This window comes from Lathyrus oleraceus, chromosome 2, assembly GCF_024323335.1.
Source record: "Lathyrus oleraceus cultivar Zhongwan6 chromosome 2, CAAS_Psat_ZW6_1.0, whole genome shotgun sequence".
NCBI lineage: Eukaryota > Viridiplantae > Streptophyta > Magnoliopsida > Fabales > Fabaceae > Lathyrus > Lathyrus oleraceus.
The window spans coordinates 143,279,615-143,304,771 of NC_066580.1; the positions used below are offsets into that span (position 1 = coordinate 143,279,615).

The 25,157-nt window shown below is 39.9% G+C and overlaps 1 protein-coding gene across 1 annotated transcript; it reads right to left on the reverse strand.

Moving 5' to 3' along the window:
- Nucleotides 1–14,595: 14,595 nt before the first annotated feature.
- Nucleotides 14,596–15,432, reverse strand: LOC127122303 (expansin-A20; the record flags this gene model as incomplete). Its single annotated transcript, XM_051052662.1, has 1 exon — nucleotides 14,596–15,432. A coding segment is annotated over one exon (837 nt), but the record flags the coding sequence as incomplete, so codon positions are not given.
- Nucleotides 15,433–25,157: the final 9,725 nt, after the last annotated feature.

The window sequence follows — 25,157 nt, forward strand, 5'->3', positions numbered from 1 at the left end:
AAATGGATGATTGATCTTGATAATGACTTGATTCATCCCTTGACCTTTATTTGTTTGCCTTGTGTGTGATCCCTTACTTGTGATTGTTTCATTCATGCATTCATGCCCATCATGGCATTCATCACATGAAAAATAACTTCAAGGAACTGAGATTTTATTTGCAAATATTTTCAGACCATGGATTGTGGATGAAGGAACACTAAGAAGTACAGTTTCAGATGTCCCGATCTGAAAGAGATAAGGAAGTTGTCATCCTTTGTATTAGATCCCTTGTACTTCAAGCAACGTCATGGGAAGCTTCTATCTGTGTTATCTGCTGATGTGGTTGAATGACTCTTAAGTGTGTTGGTTCAGTTTTACGACCCTCTCTACCGTTGCTTCACTTTTCCCGATTATCAGCTTATGCCTATGTTGGTATGCTCACCCCTTGGGAATACCCGTTTCTGACAAGGTGCCTTTCAGTGGAATGGAGGAGATTTTCAGAACTCATTTTATAGCTGGAGCTCTTCATCTGAAGAAGTCTAAGATTGAGGCTCATTGGGTGAAGAAAGGAGGAATGTTTGGGTTGACTTCTGAGTTCCTTATTGGGAAAGCTACTGCCTTTGCTCAAGCCGGTAGTGTGGACGCTTTTGAAGCCACCTTTGTGTTGCTCATTTATGGTTTAGCTTTGTTCCTTAACATTGACGGTTTTGTTGATGTTAATGCCATTAAAATCTTCTTGATTGGGAATCCTGTACCTACTCTGTTCGGTGATATGTATTTCTCTTTGCATCTAAGGAATTCTAAAGGTGGTGGAACTATCGTGTGCTGCGTTCCTCTTCTATACATGTGGTTTATTTCGCACTTGCCTCAGACGCCTGCTTTTGTGGAGAACAAGTAATGTCTACGGTGGTCTCAGAGACTTATGTCTCTCACTAATGATGATATAGTTTGGTATGACTCTGCATTAAGTAGCTTGGATATCATCGATAGTTGTGGTGAATTCTTTAATGTGCATCTCATTGGTACACAAGGAGGAATCAACTACAAACCTACTTTAGCTCGTCGTCAACTTGGGTTACCCTTGAGAGAGAAACCTAATAACACTCGGTTAGAAGGTCTTTTCTATCAAGAGGGTAAAGATCCCCAACATTTGAAGCACAAGATAATGCATGCTTGGCATAATGTGCATAGGAAAGGAAGATCCGAGCTTGGTCCACACAACTGTGTAGCTTTGGAAGCTTACACTCTTTGGATGAAGAAGAGAGCTTTGGAGTTGAAAATGGTGTATGCTTGTGAAAGACCTATGTCTATGGTTGTGGTTGAGCCATTAACTCTCCCTAACCAAGATGTAGATGAGTTGGAAGACGCACCCGCCAAGATGAAGCAAGAGAAAGATATGTGGGAAGAGCGGTTCCATGCTTTGAGCCGAAAGCATGAGGAGTTACAACTTGAGTCTAAGGACAAGGATGCACTTATTGAACTTCTTGAAGACCGAGCAGTAAAGGGACAGAGAGAGCCAGAGGGTCCATCTTCCTCTAATATGCCTCAACCTTCCAGTGCTTGGAAGAAGATTGTTGACCAGCTTGTCCTCGAGAAGGCTCAGATGAAGACTTCTTTTGAGTCCGAGATTCAACGCATCCGAAGGAAGTACCCTCCAGCATCCAGATCATCTGACACCACTATTGCTAAGGTATCCTTAGGATGATTAGTTTCCTTTTCTCTTGTATTTGTGTTTTGGTTTCTGAAATTGTACTCAGTGTAATCCTTCCAAATTTTATGAATAAAAGAGATTTTTTTTATGGTTAATCAAATTGTTATTGTTATTATATACTTGAAAATAAAATAGTATATTCCTTGAAAATAAAAACAAACAAAACATTACATTTCATGCATCATTTGCATAATAGGTTTTCCTCTGCCAGATGTCTTATTGGTTATTCTTCTGTGCCTCAGCCAAGATGACTCACCGATACATCACTCACGCCAATCAACCGAGAATCATGGAACATTTGAAACAAGAGAACCGAGAGCTGAAGGACGAGATTGCTCGTTTGACTGCCATGATGGAGTCTGTTCTAGCTGCTCAGAATCAGTCTTCTCCAACGCCTACAACTCCTCCTTCTCAGAGGATTGTCATTTCAGAGGTTACTACCTCAACAGTCCATGCCACTCAGTTTGCTATAACTATGCCTGCAGGATTCCTGTGGGGAATGCCACCGAAATTTGTGTCTGAAGGTTTGCGCCTACATTTGCTTCTATGCCTGCATCTAGTCCGGTCATGTCTATTCCGCCTCCATTTGTTCACACTCTGCCTCATGTTGAGGACATTATCTACCATTCTGAGCCGTCTGAAGGCCCTGGTGTTTATGAGAAGATGGACGAGATGAAGGATTAGTTCCTTGAGTTGCGAAAGGAATTGAAGACTTTGAGAGGAAAATATTTGTTCGGTAAGAGTGCTACTGAACTTTGCTTAGTGTCGAATGTCAAGATCTCGATGAAGTTCAAAGTCCCTGACTTTGAAAAGTATAACGGAAACACTTGTCCACTCAGTCATCTCGTCATGTATGCCAGGAAAATTTCAATGCAAACTGATAATGATCAGTTATTGATTCACTATTTCCAAGACAACTTGATTGGTGTTGCTCTGAGGTGGTACATGGGGTTGGATAGTGCAAGTGTTCGCACATTCAATGATTTGGGTGAAGCTTTTGTGAAGCAGTATAAATACAATGTGGACATGGCGCCTGATAGAGACTAACTGAGGTCTATGTATCAAAAGGACAAAGAGACATTCAAAGAGTATGCCCAGAGGTGGAGAGAGCTTGCTGCTCGGATCAATCCTCCGTTAGAAGAAAAAGAAATGACCAAGATTTTCCTTAAGACCCTGAGTTCGTTTTATTACGAACGCATGATTGCTAGTGCCCCCAGTGATTTTACCGAAAAGGTAAACATGGGGATGAGATTAGAGGAAGGTGTGCATGAGGGACGTTTGTCTAAGGAAGAGGTATCATCGAGCAAGAAGTACGGGAGCGGTTTCTCTAGAAAGAAGGAAGGTGAAACCAATGCAGTGTCAGTAGGGAGGCAAATGAGGCCTCATGTCAAAAGAAATCTGCAACCCCGTTAACATTATTATCAAGTTTCATCCGTTATTCCAGTATTTTCAAACAATCGATCAATGTCAGTTCAAAACAACGTCAACAACAGCCACAATAAAGAACAAACAACAACAACACCAACACCAATAATCATCAACAATAGAACTTTTAGAGGAAGGTCTCTTTTGACCCTATTCCTATGTCATACGTAGAACTTTATCCATCTTTGGTTCTCAAGAACCTACTTCAACCAAGAAATCCGCCACAAATCCCAGAACCACTTCCATGGTGGTATAAGCCAGAACTTCATTGTGCCTTTCATCAAGGAGCTTCCGGGCATGATATCAAAAACTGCTACCTGTTGAAGTATGAGGTCCAGAAGCTAGTAAAGAGTGGGATGGTGTCCTTTGAGGACCGCACACCGAATGTGAAAGCTAACCCATTTCCTGCTCATGGTAATTCCTCTGTTAATATGGGTGATGGTTGTCCAGGAAGTTTCCGAGTGTTTGATGTGCGACGTATTCGTCGGTCCTTAGTAGAGATGCATAAGACTCTGTGTACCATCAGTGATTGTGAGCACGACCATGATGGTTGTGCAATTTGCAGTGTAAACCCCCGTGGGTGTTTGATCGTCAATAGAGATATCCAGAAGTTGATGGATGAGAATGTAATCCAGATTCAACAGTCGAAGGATATAGATGATGTGAATGTTATTGTTCCAGTGTTCAAGACCCCAGAGCGGGTAGTGATTTAGTTTAACAGCAGTAGCAGTAACAGCGTCAATAGATCGGTATCGCCGTTAGTAAAATGGTTAGCGGGCCCCATCCTGTATGCATCCGAGAAGCATTGTAAAAAGTGTTGGAGCAAGCGCATGTCGAGTATGATGTGACGGTGGATCAATTCGACCATATTGTGGCTAACATCACTTCCTACAAAAACTTGAGCTTTTGTGATGAAGAACTTCCCGAGGAAGGCATAAATCACAATCTAGCACTACATATATCGATGAATTGCAAGGAAGATTCATTGTCAAATGTGTTGATTGATACCGGTTCTTAGTTGAATGTACTCCCCAAGTCAACTCTGTCAAGGTTAACGTATCAAGGCGCACCTATGAGGTGCAGTGGTGTGATCGTCAAAGCTTTTGATGGTTCTCGCAAGACTGTTATTGGTGAAGTGGACCTTCCGGTGAAGATAGGTCTGAGTGATTTCCAAATTAATTTTCAAGTAATGGATATCCACTCGGCCTATAGCTACTTGTTGGGAAGGCCATGGATACATGAGGCTGGAGCTGTGACATCCACTCTGCACCAGAAGCTGACATTTGTGAAGAATGACAAGCTTGTCATTGTTGGTATGGAGAAAGTGTTGTTGGTAAGTCACCTGTCGTTTTTTTCATATCTAAAAGCTGAGGATGAGGTTGGAACTCAGTTCCAAGCTCTATCTATTGCTGAAGTGAAGAAAATTGGGGCACCCATGTCCTCTTTTAAAGATGCTTAGAAGATTATTGAAGATGGTAGTTCAGATAAGTGAGACCGTATGGTAGAGGTCGCCGAGAACAAGAACCGAGCCGGATTGAGATTCCAGCAAGGATCACCTCATGTTAAAGTTAAAGATATGCAACCGAGTTTCCATAGTGGGGGTTCATCCATGGTAATGAACAACACTCAGCTGCTGTGATCGAGAGTGATGAAGATGAAGATTGCACCAATTTTGTGACGCATGGAAAGGCTTGCCATAATTGGATCGTTGTTGATGTTCCTGTTATTGTCCATCGCTCTAACTAATTTGCTTTTATCATTTTAGAAAATCCTTCTCCTATGCCTAAGAGAGAAGTGAACATTGTTGGGCATATTTCAAATTAATCATCAATAAAATGCAATTCTATTCATCCACATCTATGATGTTTTATTTTTACTTTTTTCTTTTTTGAAAATGGTAATCACAAAAAAATAAAATAATAATTGTCCATCTGCATAATATTTGGTCAGAATTCACTTCTCTAAGATTAAAATATCAAATCATTATGCAGGTTGGTTTCTAAACCCATTGAATACAATGATCCTACTCCTTCTCCAAACTTTGAATTCCCTGTGTTTGAGGTTGAGGAAGAGAGTGATGAAGAAGTGTCCAATGAATTGTCTCATCTACTTGAGTACGAGGAAAAAGCCATTCAGTCGTTCGAAGAGCAGATTGAGTTAGTCAACTTGGGTTCCAAGGATGATGTGAAGGAAGTCAAGATTGGGTCTCAACTATGTCCAGAGGTTAAGAAGGGGTTGATTGGTCTTCTTCGAGAGTATTCTGATGTGTTTGCTTGGTCCTACCAAGACATAGCTGGTTTAGATTTTGAGATTGTGGAGCATAGATTGTCGTTGAAGCCAGAATGCCCGCCAGTCAAGCAGAAGTTGAGAATAACTCATCCTGATATGGCAGCAAAAATCAAAGAGGAAGTGCAGAAGCAGATTGATGTCAGTTTCCTTGTTGCTGCTGAGTATCCATAATGGGTGGCCAACATTGTGCATGTTCAAAAGAAAGATGGAAAAGTTCGTATGTGCATTGACTATAGAGATTTGAACAAAGCTAGCCCGAAAGATGATTTCTCTATTCGACATATTGATATGTTGGTAGACAATACAGCTAAATTCAAAGTCTTTTCATTTATGGACGGATTTTCCGGATATAATCAGATCAAGATGGCACCCGAAGATATGGAGAAGACCACATTCATTACACCTTGGGGAACATTCTATTATAGAGTGATGTCTTTCGGTTTAAAGAATGCTGGTGCAAGTACCAGAGACCTATGACCACTCTTTTTCATGATATGATGCATAAAGAGATCGAAGTCTATGTCGATGACATGATTGCTAAATCTAGTAATGAAGAAGAACATGCCAAGAATTTGTTGAAGCTATTCCAGTGTTTGAGGAAGTACAAACTCCACTTGAATCCTAATAAGTGTACGTTTGGTGTTCGTTATGGTAAGTTGTTGGGCTTTATTGTCAACGAGAAGGGTATTGAAGTTGATCCTGCCAAGGTCAAAGCAATACAAGAGATGCCTGCGCCCAAAATTGAGAAGCAAGTCAGAGGTTTTCTCGACCGCTTAAATTATATTTCAAGATTCATTTCGCATATGAAGCTTGTATTATGCGGCTTGAAGAGGCCATTGATCTCAAAATCAAGATTTTGGACGTCTATGGAGATTCGGCTTTGGTTGTGAATCAAATCAAAGTTGAATGGGAGAGAAATCAACCTAGTTTGATACCATATAGAGATTATGCAAGGAGGATTTCAACTTTCTTTACAAAGGTTGAGTTTCATCATATCCCTCGAGATGAAAACCGGATGGCAGATGCTCTTGCAACGTTGGCTTCAAGGATTATGGTGATGTTTTGGAATGAAGTTCCTAATTTGACTGTGATGCGTCTTGATAGGCCAGCTCATGTGTTTGCTATTGAAGAGATCAAGGATGAAAAGCCGTGGTGTTTTGATATCAAATGTTTTCTCCAAAGTCAGATTTACCCGTCTGGGGCATCTTTGAAAGATAAGAAAACTTTGAGGAGATTAGCCAGCAATTTCTACCTGAATGGTGATGTGATTTACAAGAGAAACTTCAATATGATTCTGCTCAGATGCGTGGATAGACACGAAGAAAACTTATTGATGACTGAAGTCCATGAAGGTTCCTTTGGTACTCATTCCAATGGACATGCTATGCAAAATAAGATGTTGAGAGCGGGTTACTATTGGCTGACAATGGAATCTGACTGTTGCAAGTTTATGAAGAAATGCCACAAGTGTCAAATTTATGCAGATAAGATTCATGTTCCTCCGACACTGTTGAATATCATCTCCTTTCCGTGGCCTTTCTCCATGTGGGGAATTGATATGATTGGCATGATTGAGCCTAAAGCTTCAAACGGACATCGTTTCATTTTGGTGGCTATTGACTACTTCATAAAGTGGGTTAAAACGCCATCATATGCAAATGTAACCAAGCAAGTTATTATGCGGTTTATCAAGAATCAGATTATATGCCGTTATGGTGTGCCAAGTAAGATCATTACTGATAATGGATCGAACTTGAATAATAATATGGTTTAAGCTCTTTGCAAAGACTTCAAGATTGCACATCATAATTCTTCTCCCTAAAGACATAAGATGAATGGGGTTGTCGAAGCTGCAAACAAGAATATCAAGAAGATCATTCAGAAAATGGTTGTAACGTACAAGGATTGGCATGAGATGCTCCCATTTTCTTTGCATGGGTATCGTACTTCCATCCGCACTTCAACAGGGGAAACCCCTTTCTCACTTGTTTATGGCATGGAAGTTGTGCTCCCCATAGAGGTTAAGATCCCATCATTGCGTGTCTTGTGGAAGCCAAGTTGACACAAGCTGAATGGTGTCAGACCAGATATGACCAGCTGAACTTAATTGAAGAGAAGAGGTTAACTGCCTTATGTCATGGTCAGTTATATTAGCAAAGAATGAAGAAAGCATTTGATAAGAAGGTCAGACCTCGTGTATTCAGAGAAGGTGACCTTGTGCTCAAGAAAATATTATCTTTCAAACCAGATTATAGGGGCAAATGGACTCCTAATTATGAAGGCCCATATGTTGTTAACAGAGTCTTTTCAGGCAGTGCTTTGATACTTACAACTATGGATGGTGAAGAGTTCACGCATCCTATGAACGCCGATGCAGTCAAGAAATACTTCGCCTAAAAAAGAAAAGAACAACTCGCTAAGTTGAAAACTTGAAAGGGCGACTTAGGCAAAAATGAGCGTCTCGGTGGATTAAAAACTCAAAAGGGCGATCCAGGCAAAAGTTAGAGACATAAAAACAGAAAAATTATCCAGAGGGATTATGGCAAGTAATCGCATCCTGTTGATCTTCAGTCTTGAAGACATTCTTGAGCACCACGTTTGGTTCTGATTCATCTTTAACCCAAAGCCAAGAGCACATCGGATATGAAGGCGGTAGAAGGATTAGTGATCATTGTATTCAATTTAGCCCTTTTTCATGTAAATTACCATTTTTCAACTTTTGTAAAGATCTATGGAGTCTTGTCATTTACAGACTATCATTCTATTAAATAAAGTTGAGCTTTTTATCCAATTGTTTCTACTCTTATTTATTTCAGCTAATTAGAATTAAAATTTTATGATGATCGTGTTGAAATTGAATTTTTAAATCAAAATCATGTTTTCTTAAAATAATAAAAGCAGTTACTTTTTTAAGAGCAATCGATTTCATTTAAGGAATATCAACATCGGTCTGAGAACATGTGAGCCCTCAAATGTGAAGCATTGTTGGTTTTCCCCGAGTAGTTGGTATGATTTCCATTTCATCCTCAACAGCATTTCAGCATCTCCAGCCGAATTTTGTTGGTTTCCCCAATCGAGTTTGCATTTGCCTCCTGTGAGTTGTAGGTGTGTTTTCTCAGCGATTTGCATAGATCCAGCACAAGATTCTTGTTTCCCATCAAGTCTCCAGCGGATTTCATTCGACACTGATCCTAGAATAGTATGTCTGACCCTCTGCAAGGTTGTCTCCCATTTGATATGGTGTTGACCTAAAACTCCCCGCATAATTGATGATGCAGATTCTCGGCAGATCTTTTCCTCTGCCGCAGCTAGGATTTGATCCTTTAAGGTGGATGGTTCGCGTTCATCCCCTACCTCTCTTTCTCCAGTTGATTCCTTCCTGTCTAGATTGGCAAAGTGTTGTATTGATGATTCCGATCGGTGATGTTTGTATCCTCTATGATCGTTTCGTTAGCATAACCATCATATATACATATACATATACATTCATAGATTTCATTATTACATTATTTCACTCTGTGATTCATTATTCCTCTGATCCTATGCTATGGTGGTAACCTTTCCCCCCGCGCAGATTCGGCGTGTCTGTCCTCTTTCAATTGTAGAGTGTCAGCCCCTTAAGCAGGAAGACTTTAACCTTTCTCATTCCCCAATGAGTTATTCCCTCGTGGACGATTATTATTTCAGCTTCCTCCCCAGTTGATTGTCTGGATGGAACCACTCCCCCTGAGTTATATACTCATTGGGTTAAGTCTTTGATTGACCTTTTCTTTCTAGCTCTTAGTTAGATAGACGCTTTTGGTCCCCCGAGAGTCTGTTACCCAATAAATGGTAATATTCTTCGCGATTTGTCAAACATAAAAATATAATTAATTAATTCTTTTCTCATCCCTAAACTCTATTTTTACCAAACATCATTTTATACTAAAACACATGCACACATAAAAAAGGGCTCCCTAGGAGTACCTAGGACACTTTGGATGCTAACACCTTTCCTCTGTGTAACCAACCCCCTTACCTGTAATCTCTGGAATTTTATTAGTTTTGACTTGAAAACTTCTTATCTTTGGGTTTTGTTCGCACTTTTACCATTTCCTTTGGAAACAATTAAAGCGCGGTGGCGACTCTGATTTTATTGAAGTTAAGTTTATCCATAGCTTAATGGTCATGAATTTACCGCTACAGCGATGTCGCGATAGAACATCATTTCAACAGAAGGGTGAGAATTCAAATCATTATAGGAAAACATAATAATATGAAATGTATAACAAACATACATATATTATTAGAATTCGTCACAGTTCATACAAACATGCATCACATCATCTTATTAAAGAATCACATGTTCACCATCATACGACATGGCTCAACAATCCACAAGTATTCATTTATAAATACTAAATGATGTACAAAAGTCATATTTCACAACATATCGATTTCATGTACATATTATCATCCATCATCATTTACAAATCATCATCAAATATGTATACAACTTTCACATGATTCCATAATCTATACAAGTCACCATTTCATCACATATATCTCAAATATGCACACATATCACATCAACAATGAATAAACAATTCATATCAAATGGATCACCTAAAATCCATGTATATGCATATCTACCAAAATCATATCCACACAATCATATCAGATAATCACACAAATAACAATTCACACCGACACGTGCGACTCAATGTGTGACTCAATGCGATATGCATGTTGTCGCAGCCTGAAAAATACAGTGTGCAAACAAAACAACCGGCGAGAAAGAAAAGACAGAAGAGTCGCCACCGTGCGTTATTTATCCCAAAGGAGGGAAAGGAAACGCTCGAAGTAAACCTGAAGAGAGGAAAGGAAAAGACAAGGTCTCGCAACCAAATCTTGGGTTCGGGAGTCGATTATGCGAAGGGAAGGTATTAGCACCCCTACGCATCCGTAGTACTCTACGGGATCCACTCTTGTTGTTCTTGTCTAAAGGGTGTGGGTATATCTAATGTACTATTTACTAAAAGAGGGGTCAAAAGAAAATGACTCGCACGGATGTTGCATCCACTTCATACGTATCTCATCTGAATATGAGAATCAGAGTCTTTGTAGCTCAGCTACCTAAGGGTTAAGGATAAGTGTGCTCGCTAAGACATCGCGTCTTATGCCTACGTATCTCATCGGGAATGAGAATCAGAGCAAAACGTAGTTCAAACTAACTACGGGAACAAGGGTCTCGATTGCAACTAGGGCAAGAGAAAAGGAAAGTCTCGATCGCAACGAGGGCGAGAGAAAGGATCGCAACGAGGGCGAAAGCAAACAAGGATTAGTTGTTAGTTGTTAGTTAAACTCGGCAAGACATCGCATCTTGTGCCTACGTATCTCATCTGAACATGAGAATCAGAGTTGCCGTAGTTCGGCTACATAGGGATTGCCATCTGAACATGGACTTACAAAGGAGGACACCAGTTGTGTCAAAGCAGAGTGGGCGATGTGTTCACGTCCTAGCAGTAGGTGTCGCAGCTCGCTGAATCGAGTCTTAGGCAGTTACCTCTTTGCAATAGAACAGACCACATGCCACAAGATCGGAGACGCTCGGAAAGGTCTAGAAGTGGGGAAGCTCTGCCCTAGAGTTGTCATGCAATATGTATCTAAGTGTTTAGGATTTACAAATGGGAATATCTACCTAATGTTAGCATGCAAAGAATATGGGAATTCTACCTATGTTATCATACAAAAGGATATGGGAATCCTACCTATGTTATCATACAAAAGGTTCTATCTAATGGGTGCTACCTAATCGGAACAAGAATTGACGAGTGGAGCAAGGAGAAATGTTAAGGATAAGGGTAGATGGCGATGCATGAAGCAATCGACTTACATGGTTGATGGCGATGCATAAAGCAATCGACTTACAAAAGGGTGGATGAATACGTGCTGGTTCTGTTAGGTTTTGAAAAATGATTACTCGACGTTGGATCGAGGTTTTGATCTTGCTTTGAAATGGTTATCGAATGTTCATTTTAATTCTTGTATTAACAGATGAATAAAGAATGAAAGAATAAATATTATACATTTCATGGGAGAGGGATACATTTGTTATGAATGGGGGTTGTCAAAAATCATGAAATAATTAAATCGGGCCCAAACAACAAAATGACTCGAAATATGAGTGTAAGTGCAAGAGAACCGGCTCATTGTAAGAAAGCCCAAGAGTAAGCTATATGAGGTTGATGGCGATGCTTAAAAAGCAATCGACTTACAAGGGTGTGGAAAAATGGGCTCGACATTGGATCGAGAAAATATGATTTTTATAATTTTAAAATGGTTTTGAATGGGTTTTTTATCAATGAGATTGTGATGATTTTTCATGATTGTAACATAACTCACACATAAAGGCAAGTAATTTGTACAAATGAATGAACAAACACAAATATAATAATTCACATAAACCCCAAAAAAATAAAAAAAATAATCACATAAGTCAAATTAAAAATAATAAAAAATGAATAAATGATAGAAACATGTTAGTTAAATGGTAAGGCTAGATAATTAAATGTGAGAATTAAAGAAAATATGGAAAAATCAAAATGTTGGAAAACCAAGGCAACATACCCGGGTATTGAACCCACCCCACTCAAGACTATGATACTACCCTTCTCCACCAGACCACTCATGGTTATTTATTATTTTGATGCTACTTTAAATATATAAACCAAAATAGATTAAACATTAGAATAAAAACTAAAATAAAAAAAGTCTGTTGGACTACCAGTGGTTAAACCCAGCCGCCTGGCTGTTGGGTTTTTCAATGGGGAATAAGTTGAAAACATAAACATAATTATTAACTAAACCTAGGAATTCTAAGCAAAACCTTTAATGTTTTTAAAAAACCTATTCTGTTTAAAATAAATTAAAAAAGAAAGAAAAATTGGAACAGTAGCCGACTCGTTCTCTCCCTCACTCTCTCCCCAATCTCACAAACTCACTCTTTCCACCCAACAAAATCCTCGTACGAACTCGCTTCTCTTGTCCCTCTTACGAAATCGCTCGCAATCATCTCTCAAGCCTTTCTCTCGAAGTCTTTCTACCTCAAAGTCGCTCATCAACGAACCCTCTCACGCTCTCAAACTCAAAGAATCACTCTCTCTCAACTCTCACGATATCTCCATTGACAAGCATATGAAAAGGATAAAAAGAAAAAGGAGAAGTTCTTACAAAGTGTCACGGCGGTGGTGAAAGGCGTGAAGAAGCTGGCCTCCCAATCCAGGTAATCGATTTTGGGATTTTAGGGTTTTTGTTTGAGATTTTCTGCCTCCAAGTTTTTCTGTCGTTAATTCCCCCTCTCTCTTACTGATTCGTTTTCTATTTATGCTTTGCTGATTAGGGTTTCAATGGGTATCGTGGAGTTCAAAAGGAGCATCCTGCAAAATCTCTTTTTTGATGCTTAGAATTTGGTCCATCTCGTTTGATACTTGGATCTGGAACAGGTAACTTGAGCATGTGCCTTCTTCTTTGTTTTTGTCTCTATTCTGTTTTGGGATTTTTCTGGAATTTAACTGCCTTGCTGTTTTACTTTATCCTTTTTACTGCAGTGAATTTTTTTGTGAAAACTCAAGAGCAGTTTCGGTTGAGTAGAAACGAAAACGAAACGGTTTGGGATGAACAGGTTGTATGGTGCTTGTGGAATTGATTCCTGTTGGTAGTTCCATCAAAGAGGACGAGTATGTCTTCCGGTAGCCCTACCACAAAGTAATGCATTCTTAGGAATAGGATATTCATCTCTCAGTGATATTGAGTCTGTGTATGTTCACTGCAGGTTACCATGTTCCCATGAGCATTTTGGTCTATAACCATGGAGTTGGTTTGTTGTATTTTTGTAACAGGTGAATTGGTTCATAGATGCATTGGTTCTATTATACCTTGGTCTTATGGTTTGAAAATATGCAGGGCTTTCAATAAGACCAAGTTGCTTGTTCATTTGGCTTGGAGCAGCAGGGCTTAAATGCAAGACCTGTTCGATGTAAATGAGGTTTTGTACCAGCTGGACGAATCAAAATCAAAGGCGAGGTAGTCATGATCAAGGTTGACTTATCCATCAGTTCATGCTTTTTGATGATGAAATATTATAATGCATCCTTGCCCTGTGTCTGCTTGAGGTTCAAGGCAATGCTAACTGATTTTACATGTTGTTGTTGGTGTTGGTGCAGGTTGAGCACTACAATGGTTTTGCTAGCAGGATAGTGCATAAATCTTGATTGAAGTATGTCATGTCACACATTTGGATTCATCAGTTCCTTTTGGCATGATGTCGTTGCTCCATGTTTAGCACTTTGGTTCTGGTTTGGGTATGTTTATGTAGGTTCAATGACTGGACTGATTCAACATATCTGCTTCTGCCTTCATTGGGACTTAATGCAGGATGGTATTGATGATGGTCGGCTATAGTAGTCCTCTTGTTTGAGATGCAAGGTGCAGGCTATAACATGATAGAGATGTATGCCAACACTAGCTGATGTATCATGCACCATCTGTTGCTGATCATATTTACGACCTGTACACATAAGACAATGAATGACCTTGAGCCCTCTAATATGGAATAACCGTCTTTCCAAGCATGCACAGGTAACAGCTTCCAAAATAACATTAAGGTCTCGGAGGATTATGAGCATTTCTACTGTTTGCAATGAGCACATTCAGTTGAGACGTTGTTCGCCCTGGTTGTGGTGGACCTTGTGGTCGTGACCTTTGAGCTTCTTGTGATGATGGCATAATTAATCGCTGCCTAACGTCTTCAGTAAGCTGCTGACCTGAAAGACTTCCACGCATTCTTGAAGTATGACGCCAATTATGATCTGGTTGTGAATTGAATAATTCGTCAGTCCTAGAAACTTCCTGTACCGGTGGTCCTCTTTGCTCTCCATGTCTGGCAACATGTGATGAAGCCATAACCTTTGCTTGTTGGCTATTTGCTGCACCTCCAGCTGCATTAGCTTGTGAAATCCCTTGTTGAATGTGAGATCGTTGGGCATTTAATGGTTGCATTGGTGGTAGGCTCATGTTTGCTTATTTGGGACTACAAGTCTGAAGGCCATTTGATGTTGTTGCTGACCTATTTTGTAGTTTTCTTTTGCAGCTCAGTGCAGGTCCATTGGTTAACTCCCCTTGGTAGCTTAGTCATGAGCAAATGGAGGTTAATTGGTGAAAGGTTGTAATTTGGAAACACTTGAATGGTTGTGATTTGTTTTAGCCTTGTTAGTACAGTCATTTACAATGCCATTTGCGGGTTTAGGTTGGTTAATTTGTTTGGCATGTGGAGTTAAGCTAATGATGGTTGGTTCTGTTGATTTTAACAAAAGTTTGGAGTACTGGCAGCAAGACAAATGGAATGGTTGTTTTCCTTGAAATGTCTGTCCAAATTGCCAGTTTGATGGTGCTACATTGTAAGATGCGAGTGCTTTTCCAGTGCTGCTGGTTACCTCAAAGGACAAAGGCTGATGTTGTAGGTTGACATTGCAGTGCCAATTCATTCCCCAATTCCTTGCCATTGGTATCCATCCTGTTCTAGATCCCTTCACTTTCACAGCAAACACTTCACCTTCTTGCCCCACATTAGTAATTAGAACTTGATAGAAATGAGAACTTCCACTCATTGTAAACTTCATCCCACCACTTCTTTCACACTTCACTCTTTTATACTGAACCGGAATAATATCGGCTTTTGTTTTGGCAATTTCAGAAAATGCAGGTTGTGACAACTCAAAATGTTGTCTTGGAAAGTTACACCAGCCACCATAATCAACTGAGAGACCGTAATTAGGAGGACAGAAATCAGTGGCGGTAACAATTACAGAAGGGCTTCCAAGCACACACCACAAGATATGGTCAACACATCTGATCTCGTAGCAAGCCCCACACGTAGTCCCTCTGTTGAACAAAGTCGTGCTTAATCCAACACTGTGCTTTCCGTAGCTAGCTTTGTGAAGATCTCCGTAACCACAAGCTCCTTCTATAATGAGGGATCCCTCTGTGTTTCATACATTCTGCTCTTATTGTGCAGGCCTTCACGAAGTATGCACAGAATGGACTCAAATTCGTCTCGGTTCATAGAATCTCCTACCAGCATTAGGTTTTTACCTCTCAGTCTTGCTAAGAAGTCCTTGGCACTAAACCTAGGAAGATCACAACCATAAGGGGATTCTTTTGGATATTCCATTTGCTTGTTTTTTTTTGTAAAATGATTAGATTATATGTAACTGAAAGTGAGTGAAAATTTGAATGGTTTATGTAATATGTGAAAATGTTTGTAACTTTGGAATTGAGCAGTGGTTTTGAACATGTGAATTGAAATGGTTTAAATTGGTTCCAAATGAATAATAAAAAATGGATATGGATTTCGGATATGGATTTAAAAAATAGGGTTGGGTTATTGGATTGACTTTGGTCAAAGTTGACCAAAAAGTCAACTGTTGACCAAAGTCAACAATTGGTCAAAATGGTAAGACTTGTATTTTTTTGTCTAGACTCAAATGTGATGTCTTAAAATAATGTGGGATGAATTGAAATGGTTTGAAATTTGTTTTACAATTGGTTTATTTTATGACTTGAATGCTTGACTTTGAAAAGAACATGACTTGACTGGTAGTATGTGTTAACAAGGCCATGAAATGATGGTATAAGATTAGGATTTGAAAGGGATATTTATGAATCAAGTGGCATGATTGGCAATTGGCTTGTGACACAAGAAGGTTGGTTGTTTGGATGACCAAGACCATATGTGTATTAATAATCACATGAACAAACACCATGACTTTGGACCAAGACCAATCCTCATATAAAACCAAAGTAAGGTTAGGCCAAGCATGCTAAACAAACATAAAAAATTCAAGACCAAAATCGGGGTATGACAGTTGCCCCTATTTAAGCGTCTTCAACTAGAGAATATGAAGCAAAGTGTTCTTCATATGATCATAGTGGGAGATGATTAAATACTAAGAAGACCCGGATTTTGATCCTAAATTCCTATGAAATAGTTAACAATGCCTGTCAGAATCGGCAAAGAAACAATCTCAAAAGAAGAATCCGTCTGATACGGTGAAAATCGGCCTGAGTACCGAAACAGAAAGTTGACCTGGATACCCAAAATAAATGGTAACACAGGAATACCCATGGCCTGAACGCTGCACATTAGTCTGAACACTAAGCATCAGAATATGAGAGTATCAATGTTGGTCTGATCACCGGAAATCTGGTCTGAACACCACTTCGATCTGGAAATCGGAAAACTGGCCTGAATGCCACAAGTACTTCGACTTGATCGTCGGAAACTTCTTCGATCTGAAAATCGGAAACTGGCCTGAACGCCACTTCGGTATGGATACCGGAAATTGGCCTGAATGCCACAAGTACTTCGACCTGATTGTCGGAAACTTCTTCGATCTGAATATCGGAAAAACTGGCCTGAATGCCACAAGTACTTCGACCTGATTGTCGGAAACTTCTTCGATCTGAATATCGAAAAAACTGGCCTGAATGCCACTTCGGTCTGGATATCGGGAACTGGCCTGAATGCCACAAGTTGCATCGACCTGAATGTCGGAAACTTCTTCGATCTGAAAATTGGAAAAACTGCCTGAATGCCACAAGTACTTTGACCTGATTGTCGGAAACTTCTTCGATCTGAATATCGGAAACTGGCCTGAATGCCACAAGTACTTCGACCTGATTGTCGGAAACTTCTTCGATCTGAATATCGGAAACTTCATGCCTGTCAGCATCGGCAGAAATAGGGAACAATAATAATTGAGGCGGCACGTGGGCCGACGACCCATGCTGGGGATAATAAGTCATGAACAAGCTTCAGTCTGAGCACTGGAAACAAACTTCTGGCTTGTCACTTGGGATACCGAGAATGTTTTTATGCTTACATGCGTATGTTTGAATTTTGCGATGGCGTAATGCTCCATGAAAATGGAAATGCTACGCGATTTGGGAGGATGCAATGCAATATGATTCTACATGCAAGGATGCGAAATGCTGGGGAAAATGCCAAGCCGAAGCAAGGAATCCTGTTGGGGAAATGACCGGCCGCGCGGTGTTCTGGCAATGGCGAGATACCGAGATTCTGACTGGGGAGAGAACGGCGCTGCAAACCTGTTGTTGGGGGAAGCGATAGTGGTTCTGGCAACCATAATCTACGAGAGGTGACTCAGCAGGGGGGGGGGGGGGCAACCACCGATACGGTACCGAGGTTATACTTCCAGGAAAGAGATCATCGATCTGGGATCGAAATCCTCGATCTGGCATCGAACTCTGAGGAGCGGCTGCTTCTGTTGGGGAGATACAGTCTGGTACTGTCAACTCCGCTGGGAATATACAGTCTGACACTGTCAACTCTACTGGGGAGTGTATAGTCTGAAGCACATGCTTGAGAAGCACCGTAGTGAGAATCTGCTGGGAATCTTAAGGAAATGCCCCGAGTGTACCTGTTCTGAATAGATGATTCAAAGTACTTAAAATTTACAGCAATTTTAATTGTTCATTGAGCATGTACCTGTAAAGCTCTTATGTTTCATGATGCAATGTTTATCAAAAATTCGGACGTCATTTTTGCAAACAAAACAGTAAAATAAAAATGAAAACCGAGATATACTGAATAACATGATTTTATTGATTGAATGGCCTCTGAATAGGCATTTACATATGGAAGCAATCCCTGGAAAGAGGTAATTGCACAAAAGATAAAATATAAATTAATCTAATGGCAATGTGAAATGGATTTCTATTGGGTTCCAATTCTGCTATGACTTGCCCGTCTTCAAGATCCTCCGGATGATCAGCCTTCTGAAAAGGTGATTAGATTGTTTTCTTCCTTTTGAAAGTTTCCAGTCATTGACATGAGATGAGATTCAGAACTAACTCAGAACGCAGTCATTCGCTTAATCCCTAACTTTTGCCTGGATTGCCCTTTTCGGGTTTTCAATCCACCGGGGTACCCATTTTTGCCTAAGTTGCCTTTTCAGGTTTTCAACTTATCGGGTGTACGATCTTTTCATTTTTAAATCCCTAATTTTTGCCCGAACCTTTTCATTTTCTCGGTTCGTCGGGATGCCCATTTTTGCCTGGACTGTTCTTTTTACCGTCCAACGGGTCTATTTTATGCGAAGTATTTTTTAAATGCGTCTGAGTTTACCGGGGAAGTGAAGTCTTCACCATCCATCGTTGCAAGCATTAAGGCCCCACCATCGAAAACCTTGGTGACGATATACGGTCCCTCATAGTTAGGAGTCCACTTGCCCCTGTGATCTGTCTGAGGAGGAAGGATCCTTTTCAACACTAAATCTCCAACTTGGAAACATCGAGGACGCACTTTCTGGTCAAAGGCTCTCTTCATCCGACTCTGATACAACTGCCCATGACAAATGGCTGCCATTCGCTTCTCTTCGATAAGACTCAACTCATTGAACCTTGTTCGAATCCATTCAGCTTCGTCTAGCTTGACATCCAACAGGACTCTTAGAGATGGAATCTCCACTTCAACAAGTAGGACTGCTTCCATACCATACACCAGGGAGTAAGGGGTTGCCCCGGTCGATGTACGTACTGAAGTGCGGTACCCATGCAAGGCGAAGGGTAGCATCTCGTGCCAATCTCTGTACGTAACGACCATCTTCTGCACAATCTTCTTTATGTTCTTATTTGTTGCCTCAACAGCACCGTTCATCTTAGGACGATAGGGGGAAGAATTGTGATGCTGAATGTTGAAGTTCTGGCACAACTCCCTCATCATTTTGTTATTGAGATTGGAACCATTATCAGTAATGATTCTCTCGGGAATCCCATAGCGACAAATGATTTCCTTCTTAATGAAACGGGAAACCACATGTCTGGTGACATTCACGAACGATGCTGCTTCGACCCACTTGGTGAAATAGTCGATGGCAACAAGGATGAAGCGATGCCCATTAGAAGCAGTCGGCTCAATCTTTCCAATCATGTCAATGCCCCACATTGCAAACGGCCACGGCGAAGACATCACATTCAGAGGATTCGGCGGTACATGCACCTTATCAGCATAAATCTGGCATTTATGACACTTCCGAGCATATTTGTAACAATCAGATTCCATGGTCATCCAGTAATAACCCGCTCTTAACAATTTCTTAGCCATCGCATGTCTGCCGGCGTGAGTACCGAAGGAGCCTTCATGAACTTCTTGCATTAACATGTCTGCTTCGCGTCTATCCACGCATCTGAGCAAAACCATGTCGAAGTTCCTCTTATACAGCACATTGTCTTTGTTCAAGAAGAAACTGCCTGCCAATCTTCTCAAAGTCTTTCTGTCATTGTTGGATGCCCCTGCAGGGTACTCTTGATTCTTCAGAAAGCATTTGATGTCGTGATACCAGGGCTTGTCATCGACTACCAGTTCAGCAGCAAACACATACGCGGCCCTATCAAGGCGCATAACATCGATCCTAGGAGCATGGTTCCACCGACCCACCTTGATCATGGAGGATAGAGTAGCAAGAGCATCTGACATCTGGTTCTCATCACGAGGTATATGATACAACTTTACTGTTGTGAAGAAAGTCAACAGTCTTCTCGTGTAATCTCTATAGGGGACCAGAGTGGGCTGGAGAGTATTCCAATCACCATTCACTTGATTGATCACTAGAGCTGAATCTCCGAAGATGTCCAGAGTCTTGATTCTCAAATCAATGGCTTGCTCAATACCCAAGATACAGGCCTCATACTCAGCTTCATTATTGGTGCACTCGAAAGTCAGACGAGCGGTGAAAGGCATGTGGGCACCTTTCGGAGTTGTAATGACAGCACCAATTCCACTTCCTTTCGCATTGACGGCCCCATCAAACGTTAAAATCCACTTTTCATCTGGATCAGGTCCCTCCCCAACAACTGGCTCTTCACAGTCTTTCATCTTGAGGAACATGATGTCTTCATCTGGAAAATCAAACTTCATCGGCTCGTAGTCTTCAATCGGTTGTTGAGCAAGATAGTCTGACAGAATACTCCCCTTGATGGCTTTCTGGGATGTATACTGGATATCATACTCTGTCAGTACCATTTGCCAACGAGCGACCCTTCCGGTGAGAGCTGGCTTCTCGAATATGTACTTGACTGGATCCATTTTGGAGATCAGTAAAGTTGTGTGAGTCAGCATATATTGTCTCAATCGCTTAGCAGCCCATGCAAGTGCACAACATGTCTTCTCAAGCATTGAGTATCTCGACTCGCAATCTGTGAACTTCTTACTCAAGTAGTAGATGGCATGCTCTTTTCTACCTGTCTCATCGTGTTGACCGAGAACACAACCCATGGAATTGTCGAGTACTGTCAAGTACATAATCAGCGGTCTCCCGGGGACTGAAGGCATGAGGATAGGGGGATTCTGCAAATACTCTTTTATCTTTTCAAAAGCCCTTTGACAATCGTTGTTCCACCTGATAGCCTGATCTTTCCTCAACAATTTGAAAATTGGCTCACACGTGGCTGTTAGGTGAGAGATGAACCTTGCAATGTAGTTCAACCTTCCTAAGAAACCACAAACTTGCTTCTCTGTTCTTGGCTCAGGCATTTCTTGTATCGCTTTTACCTTGTCAGGATCCACCTCAATCCCTTTTCCACTAACAATAAAACCCAGTAGCTTCCCAGATCTCACCCCGAAAGTGCACTTGTTCGGATTAAGCCTCAGCTTGAATTTCCTTAACCGTTCAAACAATTTCTGCAGATTCACCAAATGTTCTTCTTCTGTCTGAGATTTGGCAATCATATCTGTAGCGGTGTATTCGTCGCTATATGATTTATTGATTAAACCATAAGCAAAGTATACAATGAATCGAGTCGCCATCGCACTTTTATTTATCCTAAGGACTGGTTAAAAAGCGAACAAAAACCTAAGAAGTTTTACACGTAGAAAACTAATGAAAAAGATCAGAGAATCTGGGTAAGGGGTAAATTACGCAATGGGAAGGTGTTAGGCACCCATCACGTCCTAGGTACTCCTAGGGAGCCCTTTTCACACTTGTTGTATAAGAAAATGTTTATTTGTTTTGACATATTGTGCAAACATGAATGGGATGATGAGAAAAGAATATACAAGTTAATTATTTTTGTGTTCGGACGGATGAACCCGTTGCCTACGTACCTTCCATCAAAGGTAAGGATCAAAACGCCGTAGTTAGCGCTAAAAGATTTCCAAAAATTAGTGAGTTCATTTTAAAACACAAGCACTAAGGCTTTTCATTACCAATGGGAGAAAACTCAACCCGAATCAGTAATCCACCATGCGAGGACGGCTTCAACATACTAGTGAGGGGTTAACCCTATAATAAGTATGGAAGACTTACAATCAACTCACTAAGGATAAGGTAAGATTTACATCAACCACTATGGTAATTAAAACCTAAGGCTAATGCATGAAAACATATTAACAATGGACAAAGCCAAAACAATTGAATGTATGAAGTTAATTGATTATGATTATTCACAAAATATGGTCAAGGTATGATTAAGATTGATTCGAAGAAGTGTTATGAAAAGTGAAGTTTGAAAAATCAAGGACTTAGGGTCCAAGTTTCTAATTTGAAAAGAGATGAGAATGTTTGCACAACAAGTCAAAGTTTTTTTGAAAGTCAAGTGTGAAAAGGTTTTAGGACAAAGAGGGTATGGATGATGGAATGTAAAACTTCTTAAAAAAATTCACCTCTTGAAATCATATAGAAGATGATTCAAGTGTGTCCTTAGGAATGAGGCAACAAAGCAAGTAAGCAACATAAAAGCAAGGTGATACCGGATGCCATCAATGGTCTTATACCAATCTCACAAACAAAAGCGGATATCGGATACCAATAAATGGGTTTACACCAATCTCCTAAAACAAAACGATGATACCGGATGCCATCAATGGTCTTATACCAATCTCACAAATAAAAGCGGATATCGGATACCAATAAATGGGTTTATACCAATCTCCTAAAGTAAAACAAAACTTGGATGTCGGATGCCAATCTATCTGGGCTTATACCAACCTCCAAAGGATGATCATAGGAATACAAATGCCAACAACATGGACTTACACTTGCATCCTCACATACAACAAACAAACAATGCATTAAGCAATAGGCATGAGTGACCAAGTGAAATGGTCTTACACTCTATCCCTTCCAAATCATAGGAACAATGGCCAAAGAACATGGTCTTACAATTGTCCTCAATGGGTAAACTCAAACATGGATCACAAAGATATGCAATGATGATCATGCAATAATGAACAATCAATGATGATAAGTGCACAAAAGTATGCAAGCAAACATGTACATATGCAACAATCAATCAAACAAACAAAGTCATTTAGCACCCACTATAACCAAACAATTAGGCTCAATCAAAGGGTTAGACTTAAAAGTCAACTGGAATAGGGTCAATGGCGCTCTTAACCTTGACATTGAGAGCCAAGGTGAAGCAGATGAAAGGATATGAGGGGTGTGCCTCATCACTCTTATCCCTGGTCAGGGAGAGCATTGAATAATATAAGGTGGGGGAGTTCAGAAAGATGGAACTCTCTCCCCAAAGTATAGACTCTATGATCTTGGGTTTTACTCAACATGCATCAAACACAAGTAGTGTGAGCAATGTGAGTGACTCACAGAATAGTAGGAGATAGGCTACATATCTCTTTTGTCTACCAATTGCCTCACATGAGGTCTTTACCTGCTTAGGGACAAAAATAAACAATCACAAACATCGCCTCTTAAGGAGGACTTCAGACAGTTGCCTGGCTAAATAACAAGCCAGGTCTTCCAGACTACATGGAGACAAGAGAGTCTAAAGCGACTATGGTACCTGAAATCAATCAAATATAATCAGTATCCAAGTCACAAAGTCAAAACAGACAAATTATGAACCAACAGACAACACAATCAATCATGTGTGCAAAGCACAAACTCAAATGAAATGAGTTAACATCCTACAAACTGAAACAAGTTAGTTCATCACAATCAAATAAATCAACATCAATCGACTTGAATTAAATTCCTTAAAGCATTTGCTTCTTTAACCTGAAAAAACAACTCAAATGTGAGAAGTAAGACCACTAGGACAAGCCTAGGGTCAAAAGGAGGTAAAAAAATCCAAAACAGCAAGTAAAAATTGATCAAAATCAAGATTTAACAAACAAGAATAAATTCCAGTTGGCCCCATATCCAAAACATTCACCAATTGCATTTTATACACATAACATGTCAAACTATGCATTTTGGAATCACAATGGAGCAAACAGAATGATCACAATCAAACCAATATCAAAACAGCTCAATAAATTCCACAAAAATTCCAGCTCAAACAGGACATATTCAATGAGCCACATATCAAATTTCATGTTATTTGGACAAATGGAAGTAGGGGAATTAAAATCAGGAAGTCATGGTATGCAAATACAACTTCAAATAAGACCACAAATCATGTGCCAACTTCAAATGAATTCCAAACAGTGAAAACAAATGATAAATGAATGGGACCAAAGCCCAAATGAAGCCAAACATGTTAAGAAACGCTCCACCAAATTTCATCTTCATATGATAAGGAATGAGAATTTTACAAGCTATGTAAGTTGATCACTCAAGAAAAGTTCACAAAATGGTAAACAGCAAACAAAAATACCAATCAAATAGGAAATTGATCAACAAATCCTACAACAAGTCATGGTCAAACTAGACATATAGATGTAATCACATGCAAAAATCCAGGGCAAATGGCATTCAATAAGCATGGAAACAAAATTCATGAAGTTGGCATAACATAGTGTGACACACATTGTCACACTCAACTTGATCACATCATATCTCTCTAACCAGGAACTCAAAATTAGCAAACTATACATCAAAATCACCAGGAAAGAGTCAAGATCATGCCTATAAAATTTCACACATTTTGGAACAAGCATCATTATTTTATGAATGAAATGGCAAAACATACACACATGGCATACATGACCAAAGTCTCTAGGCAAAATCAAAAATCAATCAGGCACAACTTTGATTATCATACCTAAAAAAACTAGAGAAAATTTGGAGATCAACACAAAAATCCTCATTCAATTTGGATCAAAAATGGATTAATTATGAATTTTTGAAGTTTGATTGAAGAATGAAATAATTATTTAAACATTAAAATGAAATTAAAATGCAGCGTGGCAGTTTGGTAATTACTGCGCCCACTTAATGAAACTCTGCGTTTCATTAAGTGATGTGTCGTGCGCTAATTGGACACATGGCAAATAAACGCCCAAAAGCATGCAGAGGCGCGGGCAATGGATTGAACAACACTCTGGACGCGAAATTTGAACGTCTTCCTCGTGTTCATCATCATTTCACACTGTTCATCATCGACATGAACATTTTCTCACGAAAACTAGCAAACTATATATGGACGGATTCGTCTTTCAACCGGGATCATGAATCTAACAAGCATATGACCTAATTCTAATCATGCTTAACGAATCGAGCAAAAACAAATTCGATCATCAATCTTCAAATCGAAATAACTTCATCAATACTGCATGGTTTTAAGAGATCTAAATTGCATGATAATCTACATTCCAAGATCTACAGAAGCCATATCTTAATTTAAGCAATTGTGATGTTCGATTTCCAACCTCAGTTTGAGTGCAAGTGTTGATTTGATGGATTCCAGCCTCAAGATCCTGAAACAGATGCGCAGCAAGGTATGGATAAGG